At 36.9% G+C, this 13,048-nt stretch overlaps 1 protein-coding gene across 1 annotated transcript in view; it reads left to right on the forward strand.

Annotated features, from left to right (window-relative positions):
* IL1RAP (interleukin 1 receptor accessory protein) overlaps nucleotides 1-13,048 on the forward strand; it is a 120,609-nt gene that overhangs the window by 87,221 nt on the left and 20,340 nt on the right. The window contains exons 5-6 of the mRNA XM_045811221.2: nucleotides 10,021-10,186; nucleotides 12,151-12,222. Coding sequence (XP_045667177.1) covers nucleotides 10,021-10,186; nucleotides 12,151-12,222 — 238 coding nt within the window. The remainder of the gene's footprint in view (nucleotides 1-10,020; nucleotides 10,187-12,150; nucleotides 12,223-13,048) is intronic.

The raw sequence follows: 13,048 nt of genomic DNA on the forward strand, positions 1-13,048 counted from the left end.
AATCTTATGAATTAAATTTAAATCCATAAGTTCATAATGATATCTCAAAATAATTGGTCACATTTAGTGGATGATAGGAAATCAATCCGTTATCTTGAAAACTGGTAAAAGGGAAAAAAATCAGGTATTTATTCTGCCTTTCCTATAAGAAATGTGCACTGAGTAATGAAATAGTGCAGAGAAGTGTGTTTTTATAAAAGTATATAATCATTTTGCAGTCCCTAATGAATTAATAAATCTAAGCATGAAGCATCAATGACTGATACCATCATAAGAAAGGAAACAGCTAGACATATTCCTTCTCATGAAAGAATAAAATATCACTTATAATTGTGCCAAATGGATTAAACCTGAGTCTGGAAAAAAAACCCTTTGGATCCTGCTGCCATTTTGCCGGATATATAGAGAACAGAGGAATGTATTGATCTACACCATGAGTTTGTGGTCAGCAAAATCCAGACTGGAAAATTCTATAGGCCAAACGTCCTGGCTTATTCAACAAATAAATTGCAAGAAAAAGAAAGGCACGATATGGGAATGTGTAGGTTAAGAGAAACATGTAAGACACGTTTAACGATGGATGAGACTGTAGTGTCAAAGGATGTACATGTAGGTGATAAGATTATAAATGAAAATAAGAAATTGATTTTACCATGAAAGTGTAGATAGTGGCTACTTTGGGGGGGGGGGGTAGTAATAGAGCTGAGATTGACATGGGGCATGTGGAAGGCCTTCAGGGGTGACTAGTAACATTCTATTGCGGACCTGAGCAGTGCTTATGAAGGTATTTGCTTTATAATAATATTGACTTTATATATATATATATATACACATATATATATAATATAAATACATAATATAATTATATAATATATAAATATATAATATATATAATATATGAATATATTATATATAATATATAAATATATAATATACATATTAACTTTATAAAATACAATAACATTATTATTTACAATAATACGATAACTCTTACATACTTTGTTTTTTGTATATGTTTTATGCCATAATAAAGTGATTAAGAGAAAGGGAGGGAAGGAGGTGAGAAAGAAAATGAGAGAGAGAGAGAGAAAGACTGATTTAAGATATATAACAACTAATTGCAATGTATGGACCTTAATTAGATTGTGTTGTATTCAGACAAACTATAAAACAAGTTATGAGAAATTCTGAACACAGACTATTAATAACACAATGAGCTATTAGTTTTTAAATTGTGATAATAGTACTATAGTTATGCTTGCAGAAGATAAAGGTCTTGTCATTTGGAGATACACGTAGAAATCTTTACAAGTAAAATTATATAATGTCTGTGATTTGCTTCACAATAATCTTGGGATGCAGTGAGTGGGTGTAGATGAAATAAGACATATCCTGAATTTACACTTTTGAGGCTAGGTACAGGTGATCATTGTATATTCTATGATCATGGCGTTCCATAGTAGACAGCATAAAAAATGATTAAAGGAATAATATTAACAATTTTACATCAATAAGTGTAATGCATTTTCCAATTTAAAAAATGTATTCTTCTATTTACCTGCAATTGAGTTCTCTCATCTCTAATCCTGCTCACTTTTTCTATACTTTGAATCCTCCGTGGTCTGAAAAAAAATTAATTTTATTTCTTTATATATTCTATGGTTTTTTTTCCTTTTTCTTGATGCATTACCTACTGGAATGTCCCCCTTTCTTTCTTTAGAACAGTTCAAATTCTACCACCTTCATGAAATGTTCTCTCTTCTCTCCAGCTAGAAATATTTTTTACCTAATATAATCCCACAGCTACTTATTTATGCCTATCTCCATGTCACTTTTCACATCCTTTATTGTTTTACTATCTTCCATATATACATTCAACAGCTGTTGAAGATCAATTGTATTTAATGCAATATGTCAGGGGTATGGGAGAACACAGTGATGAATGAGATATATGTTCTACCCTACATAGTTTCAAAAAGATCCCATAGTTTAATTCAGACAAGTTTATAAATAAGAATTCTTATTCTTATCAAAAAGCAGAATTCTAAGTTCCACAAGAGTGCCAAAGAGAATTAATTGTTGGTTCTAAGAAGGAAAAATGTACACGCCTGTACCCTATGAGATTGACTATTTCTTGAGGATAACGTTATGGCATACCCATCTATGTATCCTCAAAGACTTCCAGATTTTTGGTTTTCCTGGTTGGATGAATGTTGGTGCTATTAACCAAGATATGAAACAGCAGGGAAGGAGCAGGTTTGGGGGCAAGTAATGGGTTTTGATAATGTCATATGGAGTTAGAGATGTCTGTGAGATATCTAGGTAGCAGTGACCTGTAGGTCATGGCTACATGTGTTTGGGTGTGGGGTTTAGAAGAAAAGTCAAAACTGGAGATCAGAGAATTGGATGCATCTGTATGATAGTTGAATCCCTTAAGAAGAAGACAAAGTACAAAATAAAATGATAAAGAAGGAGAGCTAAAGTCAAAATCTGGAGAGAATATTCATGGACTGAATGAAAGCAAGAAACATAGAAAGAAGATCAAGAAAAAAAGTCATAGCAGTGAAACCCAACAATGTGCAGGTGACTATGGCAGATATCAACAACGTGCGTGTGACTAAAAGGACAGCCAGTAACCAGACATCCTTTCTATTCTGTGATTCTGAAAAGGTTGCTATAGATGTGTGTTATGCTGCCTTTTTTTTCTCCATCTTTGAGTAGTTGACTGACACCTTTAATCCTGAGTTCTGCAATCTTGGAAACAAAATCAGAGTTCTTGGCAGGGGGATTCTCCCATCACTGTATAGCAATGTTGACATTGCTTTCTATTTCCTACGTTCTGCAGTCACCCCCTGCATCTGCCTGGGTATATTGGCCCTCCTACAGTAGTTGTCTTTCCACTGTTATCAGCTGAATTCCGTACCTTGACATTGGAGAAATAGTTTCTTTTAGTAATAACTGCGAGAGTGAAGACACATTAATCAGTTCCAGCAAATTTGTTTTCCTCTTGGCAGAAGGTGAATACGGATGAATTGAAAGAGGGAAGAGGAAACTAATATTTCTTGCATTTTTCTAGTAAAATACCTTGTACTGGGTACTTTATATGTTATATGTAATACTCACCACATCCTTCGGTGTCAATATCATTAGGAACCAGAGGCTGAGAGAGGTTAGCAATAATAGCTGATGTTTACTGAGCACAGGAATTTTTCTAAATATTTTGATTATTTTAATTCTCTCAACATGAAATAGGGTCTATCATTTTCTCCATTTTATCATTAAGAAAACCCAAGTACAGAGTGGCTGAGAGATTTTGCCTGAGTCCCAGAGCTGGGGGCCAAGATTTAACCCTATACAATCTATGTCAAGAGCCCATAGTTATACATTATTTTATATAATTTACTGGAAACAATCCAGCCAGTAACGGGAGAATCTGGGATTTCAAGCCACTTTCATTGGACTCCAAAGCTTATATTCTTCAGAAATGACACAGCGAGGGTGCTCCAGTCTTTATTTCTAGAGCGTGAGGCCCTTTGAAGGGCAAAGCCATCTTTGGACACAGATTAGGTCACAAGGGAGACTGTGAGCCACAAGGAGACCTGTGGATAGCTCACCCTGGGAAGTCAGAAGGGGCTCAGAAAACTGAGATTGGTGGGAACAGAAAATCAGAAGTTTCTCTTTCAGAATTGCAGGAGAAATAGGGCAGGCTTGAATTTTTCGTCTCTGCATGTCTTCTCTCCTGCTCTCTTCTGGATGGCAGAGTGTTCTTCAATCTGGGCCCAGAATTCATAGTTCTCTAATTCAACAATCCTGTGAGTTAAATTGATGTTCAGTAAATGTTTGTCAAATGAGCCAGGTTTTGTTACTAGCCTGGAAAGCAAACCATGGTTCGCAAGTGATTTACTGAATTTCAAATAGCCAGCTTATAAAAGAACTTCTGGAACACAACACGTGTATAAATTGGAGGCTGCCTGTTTTTTCACATAGGGACTTCTGAGTGCATAGGTGTAAAGACACAGGTTAAGTGTGATCTCGTTGTTATTGTTACCATCATTATTGGATTTACTCAGAGACCGAAGCTTTACAATATGGCGAGCCATCTAACTTTCATACTACTCGATCGTTGCTTGTTCTTATTGTTGTAACTGGGTATTTGAATATTTTTCTCCGGAGGCACTTGTAAAAACAAAGGCAATTTTTCCCTTCTTACTGAGGATCAGAGGAACCACTTTAGTGGGTGTTTTGGGTATTACCTTTATAGCAGCTGCTGAAATGCTCTCAGCTGCTATTTAGCAGGATAGATATCATTCCGGATCTCAATTTGCAAAATGCTGGTTTTCCTTGTACTCAGTGTGATCATTAAAATTGGAATATTACCTCCACCTCCAGATTTTCAGCGTGAAGTTAATCAGAATTGGCCAGGTATTGTTTATAAATCTCTCAGGAAATTGAAAACCTTTGCTTTTCCTGACAGAATGTCATCAGGAAATCATTTCTGAAAGAAGGCCAGGCTTGGCCTTCTTTTTGGCATGGCACGTGTTGTTAAGTTAGTCCAAGGTCTATGTGATAGACTTTATTTTAAGGTGCTTGTTTCAATCTGAGCTGACATCTTAGTTTGGTTATCTCTTTCCTTTCTCTATAGTCCCAATGTGGTGGTTTTTAACCTTTGGTAAAAGGAAGTATGTATAATATTTTATTTCCAAGCCATATACATTGAATTCTATATATGCGTATATACACACAGCATTTTACATATAGTTTCAGGGCTTCTGAGGAGTTAAGGTATGTCCTTTAAACTTAAACCCCATTCAAGTACCTGTGAAGCCTTGAAGCTGGCTTAGGCTGAATGAATCACCCACTCTGTATTTTGATAGCACTTAAATTATACCTCGTTACTGTAATGTTTGCATTTCTCTCTCCTGTACTGGGTTGTGACCACTCTCTTTCTAACCTTGAATAACAAGCACACAGCACAAAACGGAGCCAATATACTTTGTATTTAGGAATTGATTCAATAATTGAATGAATTGGACTGGACTGATAAATTCCATGGGAATAAGGGCCATTTCTGTTTTTATTGTCTACTGTATGCCCAGCTCCTAACACAGTACCTGTCACATGGGAGGGATTTTGTAAGTATTTGTTGCGTAAACATTGGATGATGTAGTTCTGAAGTTCATTGGAAGTGACTGGTGCATAGAACTCTTATAAGACTTTGTAAACAAGTGAGATGCATTTCATAGCAACTTAATCTTAGATGCAAAAATGTCGATAGATATTCATAACTATTCTAATGTTATATCTCAAACTCTTTGTATCCTCACTCAGTTTCCCTGCTCATCCTATAATTCCCCCATTCCAGGTGTTACAATTCTTGTATTCATCTTCTTGTTATCATGTGCAATGTGCATACCACTTGAACTTTCAACTCCATGTCTTGTGTCTTTCCTTCTCTCATTCATATTTCTGACCTACAACACAAAGTGTTGAGCATTTCCCATGTGCCAATTATTGGGCAAGTTGCTGCCCATGTGGATAACAGTACTCATTCGCCCCTCGCTTGCCCCTGGGAGTAAGTTTTCTAGAGAAGAAAGAAGCATGAAAAGAGATCACTATAATAAAGTTGGTTAAGGACTAACACAGAGGGCAAAATGCTATAACAGCGTAGAGGATTTTTTTTTTTAAGATTTTATTTATTTGTTTATTTTATTTATTTTTTTATTTACTTATTTACCTATTTATTTATTTACTTGTCAGAGAGTGAGAGAGCACAAGCAGGGGGAGCTACAGGCACAGGGAGAAGCAGGCTCCCCACTGAGTGAGGAGCCCAAAGCAGAATTCGATCCCAAGACCCTGGGTTCATGACCTGAGCCGAAGGCAGACGCTTAAGCAACTGAGCCACCCAGGTGTCCCATGTAGGGGATTTTTTTCACATTTTTCCCTGTGCCGAGAGTGCCAGTCTCCCACATCTCCCTTCCTCCCACATAGTTGGTAATATTCTACTTGCCCTTTAACAATCTAGCCCACATCTTTCTTCTCCAGGAAGTTTTTCTAAATGTTTTCTGTTTAATCTTTTCCCCCACTCCCCTCTCCCCAATATGCTTCTCATAGTATTTGTTGCAGTTCTCCACTAGACAGCATACCTCTAGGTCAAGAACTATACCATTTCCATTCTTGTGCCCTCATACAGTTCTTTAAAAGTTGTAGGTTTATCAAATGGAAATATTTGTACTTTTTCAGTCACAACATCTCCCCACTCACACCCCACACTTCAGCACATGATTTATTTCCTCCCAGAGATCTCAAAATCATTTCTTGGGCTGTTCTTTACCTATATATTGTGGTAGGTTGCCATGGCTACCACTATGTGTTAGAAAATGTTCTCCTGTCGAACTTCTCTCTTCTGAATTCAAAATGAGGAACTGATTGGTCAACGAAGTGGATGACTCGTTTTCTAGTCAGACAAGTGTTTACTTCACAGCGGAAATCAACTTACCATTAACCATTTCTCATATTTGGACACATTTTTTTTCCTTTGGCTATCTAGATTTTTATTCATATCTTTTTTTTTTCTGGATTCCAAAGAAATAATTTTGAGATCTCCAGTATTTATTTTTAAGAATACTTTATTGCGTTTAAAAAACATACTGTGTGTCTCAGGCACATGTGCCAAAGGGTCTAGAGATGCACCTGCTTTTAAGAAAAAGAGTTTATCACACATGGTAGGCTAAAGTCAAAGGTTATTTAGAGTTCACCAACGCCCCGGAGCCACCCCTACCCTGCACATGCACACTTAGAATGTCAAGTATTTCTTTCATATCCTTTTCCAACATGCTATAGGTCTAATAACTTTGAAATGGCTTTTTATTCCTTTTCTTATTACTTCTTTTAGTTAAAACTAGTTAATTTAAGTTTTTTGAAGGGTCAGCTTTTTCTGAATAGTCGATTAGAGCGGAAACTTTCCCATTGATTTTTGTGGAATATTCCTTAATTTGAAATATTTTTTTCTAGACAAAGCAGCTCCAAGAAAAACCTGTCCGTGGCCTACATTTTTGTCCTTTATGGAAAGAAGAGAAAATCTCACAAGAAAGCGTACTTATACCATTGACGCACAGGACCACTGAATACCCTTAAGCATATCCAGCCCAAATTTCAAGTTCATGCTCATGGGTTTGGTTAAAACGAAGAAAAAGGGGCGCCTGGGTGGCACAGCAGTTAAGCATCTGCCTTCGGCTCAGGGCGTGATCCTGGCGTTCTGGGATTGAGCCCCACATCAGGTTCCTCTGCTATGAGCCTGCTTCTTCCTCTCCCACTCCCCCTGCTTGTGTTCCCTCTCTCGCTGGCTGACTCTATCTCTGTTGAATAAATAAATAAAATCTTTAAAAAATAAATAAATAAATAAAACGAAGAAAAAGAGAGAGCTAGCAAGAGATCAACACACACCTATTTTGTACCATTTTCCTTGCTATTTAGACGTGTCTGATTCTATTTCTCTGTTCATGATAAGTCCATAAGAGTTGACCGTTCGTTTATTCAATGCTATATTCTCAGAACCTCAAACAATGGCTGACACGTGGTTTATGATTAATACTCAAGGGTGAACGAACTAATGAGTGAATGAATGCAAAGGTTTGAGTTACTTCATATTTGTAGCACATACTCTGAATCCTAAAACAAATGTGTTTTAAATAATTTTTTACATAAATGATACTTGATAAATCAAAACAATAACTTTCCTTTAGTACCTTCTTGAGAAGTGCTCTTGACAAGTGCAGTACTAATTGTTAACTTCTTATCCTGAACAGTATGCTTTTCCAGTTTATCACTAATTGTGGGAATCCACCTCATAGAAGCGATAGAGCCATAGCACACTATTAACACTGGGACTGGCCCAGATGTGCCATATGACAGGACCACAGGACAGGGTAGGGAGACAGTGTCAGGTGGGATTAAAAGTAAAGGCCTCAAAGCAGGTAGATCTAGATTTAATTTTAGCTCCGACACTACCTAGCTCCATGACGTTGGCAATCACTTAATCTTTTTAGGCCTTTATATCTTCATCTATAAAATGGGCATAAAAACATTCCAAACTTAGTAAGTTTGGAATAAGGGTCAGATGGGATAATGGAGTACATGTAAATACGTGTGTCCATGCAATTTTTCCAGTCCAACCAACTCCCAAGAAGAGGTGTTCATTCTTAGTTAAGAAGCTAGTGAAAAACCTTTGTTCATCGGTCTGGAAAACTGAGTTTTAGCTTTGCTCTGTGTTATCTACAATACCTCTTTATCTGTCTGTCTCATTATTATTTTTTTTCCTCCTATAAAACTAGAGCATATTTAGTCCGATCTGTCTACTTCATGGGGATTTAAGAACAGCTAAGCTAACAAATGAGAGAAGAAAATAGCTTTGAACTGTTTAAATGAAAGGTGCCACAAAAATCAAATAGAGTTCTATAGATAGTCTAAACTCAATTTAAACCAAATCTGACATAAATTCATTATAAGAGTACAGGTCTCTGTGGCCTTATACTTTGTGATAACCTAAGAGCATTGGAATATTTTGCTGATGTGACAAGTGTCTAGAAACACTGCTTACCAGAACAGGATAAATTGCATTCAGAAAGTAACTGAGCATATAACAGCTTCCTCTTGGTGCTCATTTCCATGAATCAAAAGCGTAGTAATATTCTTAAAAGACATAGTTCCTATGACAAAGAATTGCAAAATATGCCACTCAGTGTAACTGTCATATTTCAAAACACATTCTCCAGGAATTGAAGTAAGAAAAACTTACGTATTCAAGAATCAAAGTTAAATATGTAAATACAGTAAATCTAAAGTACAAGCCAATAATCATCTCCCTGAATTTTCAAGATCTAAAAGACCTTAGACATAACCCAGTCCGTTTTTGTCGCAGATTAATTATTTAATTTTTTTAAAGAAAAACAGAAGTTTTTCTAAAAGTAAATGTTCCACATACAATTTTGTCAGAGTTGATGTATTTTTTTCTTTGAGAGAAAAAATAAATAAAACAACATAAACCCATTAGTGGGGCTCAGAGAGCCAGAAGAGGATTGCAGCTATGTTGAATGAGATACTTCAATCTCCAAATTTTACAAAGCAGCAGAAGTATATAAAAATATAATTTGGAGTAGAAAGAAATGTAACTCTTGGTAAGATTCATAAAATATCTTTTAGTTTTAGAGTCTGAAGTCTGTAATATTTGATTATTAAAAAAAAATGGGATAAGTAGAAGGAAAACCCAAAAATGTTCAGGAGTGACAGAATGATTCAACAGAGCCAAGGAGAACACCGAAACCAGGGGCTCCTCGGTGGCTCAACCAGTTAAGTGTCTGCCTTCGGCTCAGGTCAGGATCCCAGGGTCCTGGGATTGAGCCCTTTGGCTCCCTGTTCAGTGGGGAGCCTGCTTTTCCTTCTGACCCTCCCCCACCCCCCTGCTCCATTGTGTGCTCTCTCTCAAATATGTAAATAAAATCTCAAAAAAAAAAAAAAAAAGAGGGGGAAAAAAAAAACCCCGAACATAACAACAACAGCACTGAAACCGGACACCTAACAGGAGACCTTAATTGTCAGAGTGGCTGGCTTCCCAAATTAATATAATCACTAAATAAATGTGGAAAAATGAAAAATAAGCATTTCTTAAATAGCACGTGAACTTTCTTAAATTGTCTTAGTTGTTTTTCAAAACTTTAACCTTGTTTAACTATTAACATGAGATTTCCAAAATTCAAATACGGGATCCTGAGACAGGAAGCCTGTGCTTTTGAATCTATATCGCATTCAGAAGTCCTATTTTCCTTTTGCAGAAAGTATAATGAAACTTCACATTCATTCTTTGCAGAAACATCGTCAAATATTTGACAAAAATAGTTTGTCAAAGGTACAGCCAGCATAGATATTTGTATGTTCTGTGCAAAATTAGACGTGTGTGTATATGCATTTGTATATTTTCTGTGCCTGTATCTAAATACTGAACACCTCTGCTTTTACTTCTTCTAGGGCTGTCAGAAAATACAGAACTTTAACAATGTTATACCCGAAGGCTTGAACTTGAGTTTTCTCATAGCCTTGGTTTCGAACAATGGAGATTACACTTGCGTTGTTACATATCCAGAAAATGGGCGTACCTTCCATCTCACTAGGACTCTGACTGTAAAGGTGGTAGGTAAGCATGATTTTTAAATGCACACAACAAAAATGCATTAACTCTGTTTTGGCTCTTGATAGTTTATTACAAACAAGTGTGTCCATTCTATGAGAAAAGAGGTTTATCTTTTTATGTTCACTGCACTATCCCGAGAGCCATAGCAGTTTCACATACAGAATAGGGATTCGATAACTATTGGTCTACTGAATGAATGAATGAATGAATGAATATGTGAATGAATGAAGGCAGTTTGGGGAGTGAAAAGGGTGCCAGAGGAATCTGTGTTCAGCTTGTACCCTTGCCATTTATTAGCAATATGACTTTGGTCAGCATCTGAGTCTCCTTATCTGTACTCTGGGACTAAGAGTACCTAACATTCAGTATAGCTGAGAACATTAGAAGTAATACACATGCTAGTCAAGTTCCAGGCAAACAGAGAAACTCAGTGAATTAAGTAGTTAATATTATTGTCAAAAAAAGCGTATTTGAACTAAAAAGTGGAAAGGGCAATGTCCAGGCAGCGTCAAAAGACTTCTATCAAACCCAAAAATCAAGAGAACCAGTGTCAGCATTTAGGGGAGAGCCCTAAATACCACTGTGCCCATGATACTAAAAATGACAGCATATCAGAGTGAGAATTTTTCATGCCCCATCTTTTCACAGATGGAAACATCGAGACTCAATAACACAGAGTAACCTGTTTAGAGATGCTCTTTGAGTTAGTGTAAGAAGTGATTCCAAATCTCAGGTTTCTGATTCTTGGTTCAGGGCTTTCTCTCCTAGTCTGACACCAGATGCAGCATTTTTAAGGGCTCTAACATAACAGTGGAAATAAAATTCAAATTGAAAAATTTTGTAATTACCTCTCCTCTTCCTCTGCCTACTTTTGGAATAATGCTGAGCTGGGAACTAATTCCGAAGAAAAATCAGACTAAATTTAGAACTTAACATGAATGGACTTTAAAAGCCAAATGAATAATCTAACCTTAAATTCAACTTGGCAATTGTTTCTGATACAGATACTTAAATATACCCCTTTTTGGGAAGCTGAGAACAGACATGCTTGGTCACCTTAATTTACAGATAGAGAAGTTGATAGACACTGATGTGGGGTAGGGTTCTTATTCCAACTTTAAGCAACACAAGTTTGTTTTTAAAGCTGTGAAGTACTGAGTACTTATTATATACCAGTAGGATGCTTTAATATGCATTACTTCATTTAATATGCATGACTTAATTTAATCCTTCTAATGAACCTGTGTGGTGAGTTTAATTATTCTCATTTCAGAGGTGAGGAAAATTAGCTTTCCAAAGATTAAGCAAAAAACCAGAGTCATATGGTTAGTATATGACCAGGTAAGGATAAGAGCCTGGTTGTTAAATCTTTGAAGCTTCTACTCTTGAACGCTACCCTATAAAACCCCTTCAGGGTATTTTTCTTTCAATTTAGAAATACAGAATGTTTAAAGAGCAGCAATCCTATGAACGAGCAGTCAACTGCCACAGGCATCGGATAGACTGATGTCCTGGCCTCACAATTGTGATTTCGAATTTTCCATTCACTAATTCATTGATTTAATATTTACTTCTTTAACCAGGTCCCATAGTAGACACCCTGGGCATGTTCTGGAGAAATATGTAGAAAAGAAACAATTGAGGAAGACATGAAAACCATTTATTTTATCGTATGAGAAGGGTATTTCCTGTAAGCTTTGGGAAGCAAAAGCACTGGTTAAATCTCCTATCCTGAAATGTGGAGGGTACTTAGTACGTTATGTTTGTCTCTTTGCTTGTTTGAAAATGAATGAAACATTGTACATGACTCTACATTGAGCTGTGGGCCCTTGCGGGAAGAATTGACAAACTATGCCAGGAAGTTGGGCAAAACTTTACAAAAGAGCAGCTCTTAGAAATGGGTTATGAGAGATGAGGGCTACACGATTTAACATCATCTCCCTTTTGTTTCTTCCTCTCTAAAACAGGCTCTCCAAAAGACGCATTGCCTCCTCAAATCTATTCACCCAATGATCTTGTGGTCTACGAGAAAGAACCGGGTAATTATAGCTGTGCCTCTTAATTTCAGTTCAATTCTCTTAATGACAAGGAATAAAATGTCATTTAAGTTAATGCACGCAAATAGAGGGCTTTTGTAAGGAAACACATGAATCGAAACTGAAATATCCTCAGAAACCAAGGCAGCTCTGGGGGTTAGCTAGTCTGTCATGGATCTCTACGCATCTCTGGGATTCTCGGCTTCTCTCTCCACAGCTGCTCCCTTCTTCCCCTGCAGTGGCTCCCCTCTCCTGATTAGTGATTTCTGTCTGATGTACACGTTAGCTTGCACGCAGTTTGGGTTTGCCAAGGCTGTGATATGAGCACAAGACATCCTTTAAGCTTCTGCTCCTCTGCGGAGGGACAGGGGTTGGAGCTCGGAGGCGAGACTGAATTTAATGGGTTAACTGGTAGAACTAGTACACCCTGATCAGAACACTATGGAATGTTTCCTATGGCTGTCTGGGTCTCCTTTTAGTTTTTTTTAGTTTTCATAATTTTCCATTCTGTACAAAATTCATTTGCGACTGACCGAATAAGGCATCGTTTGCTATTCTTCTTGCTCAAAACCTCCCACAGTTAAACTGAAAACAGAGAAAATCTTACCATTTTCTGTATTGTCTCCTTTACAATAAGCTCTCTCCAAACCCAATGAAAGGTGTAAAAGAACATATTTTTAAAATGTACTGCAGATAACAGAGGTCGTGATCAAATGTAGGGAGAGCACAGTGATGCCCTCCCCAAACTAAGATAAGGTTTGAAATAGCAAGCTGCCTGAGAAGACAAAGAACACACAAACGGGTCTAATGGACCAAATATCCTGGAATT

Source organism: Ursus americanus, chromosome 4 (assembly GCF_024610735.1).
Source record: "Ursus americanus isolate L20-20 chromosome 4, mUrsAme1.1.p, whole genome shotgun sequence".
In the NCBI taxonomy this organism is placed as follows: Eukaryota; Metazoa; Chordata; class Mammalia; order Carnivora; family Ursidae; genus Ursus; species Ursus americanus.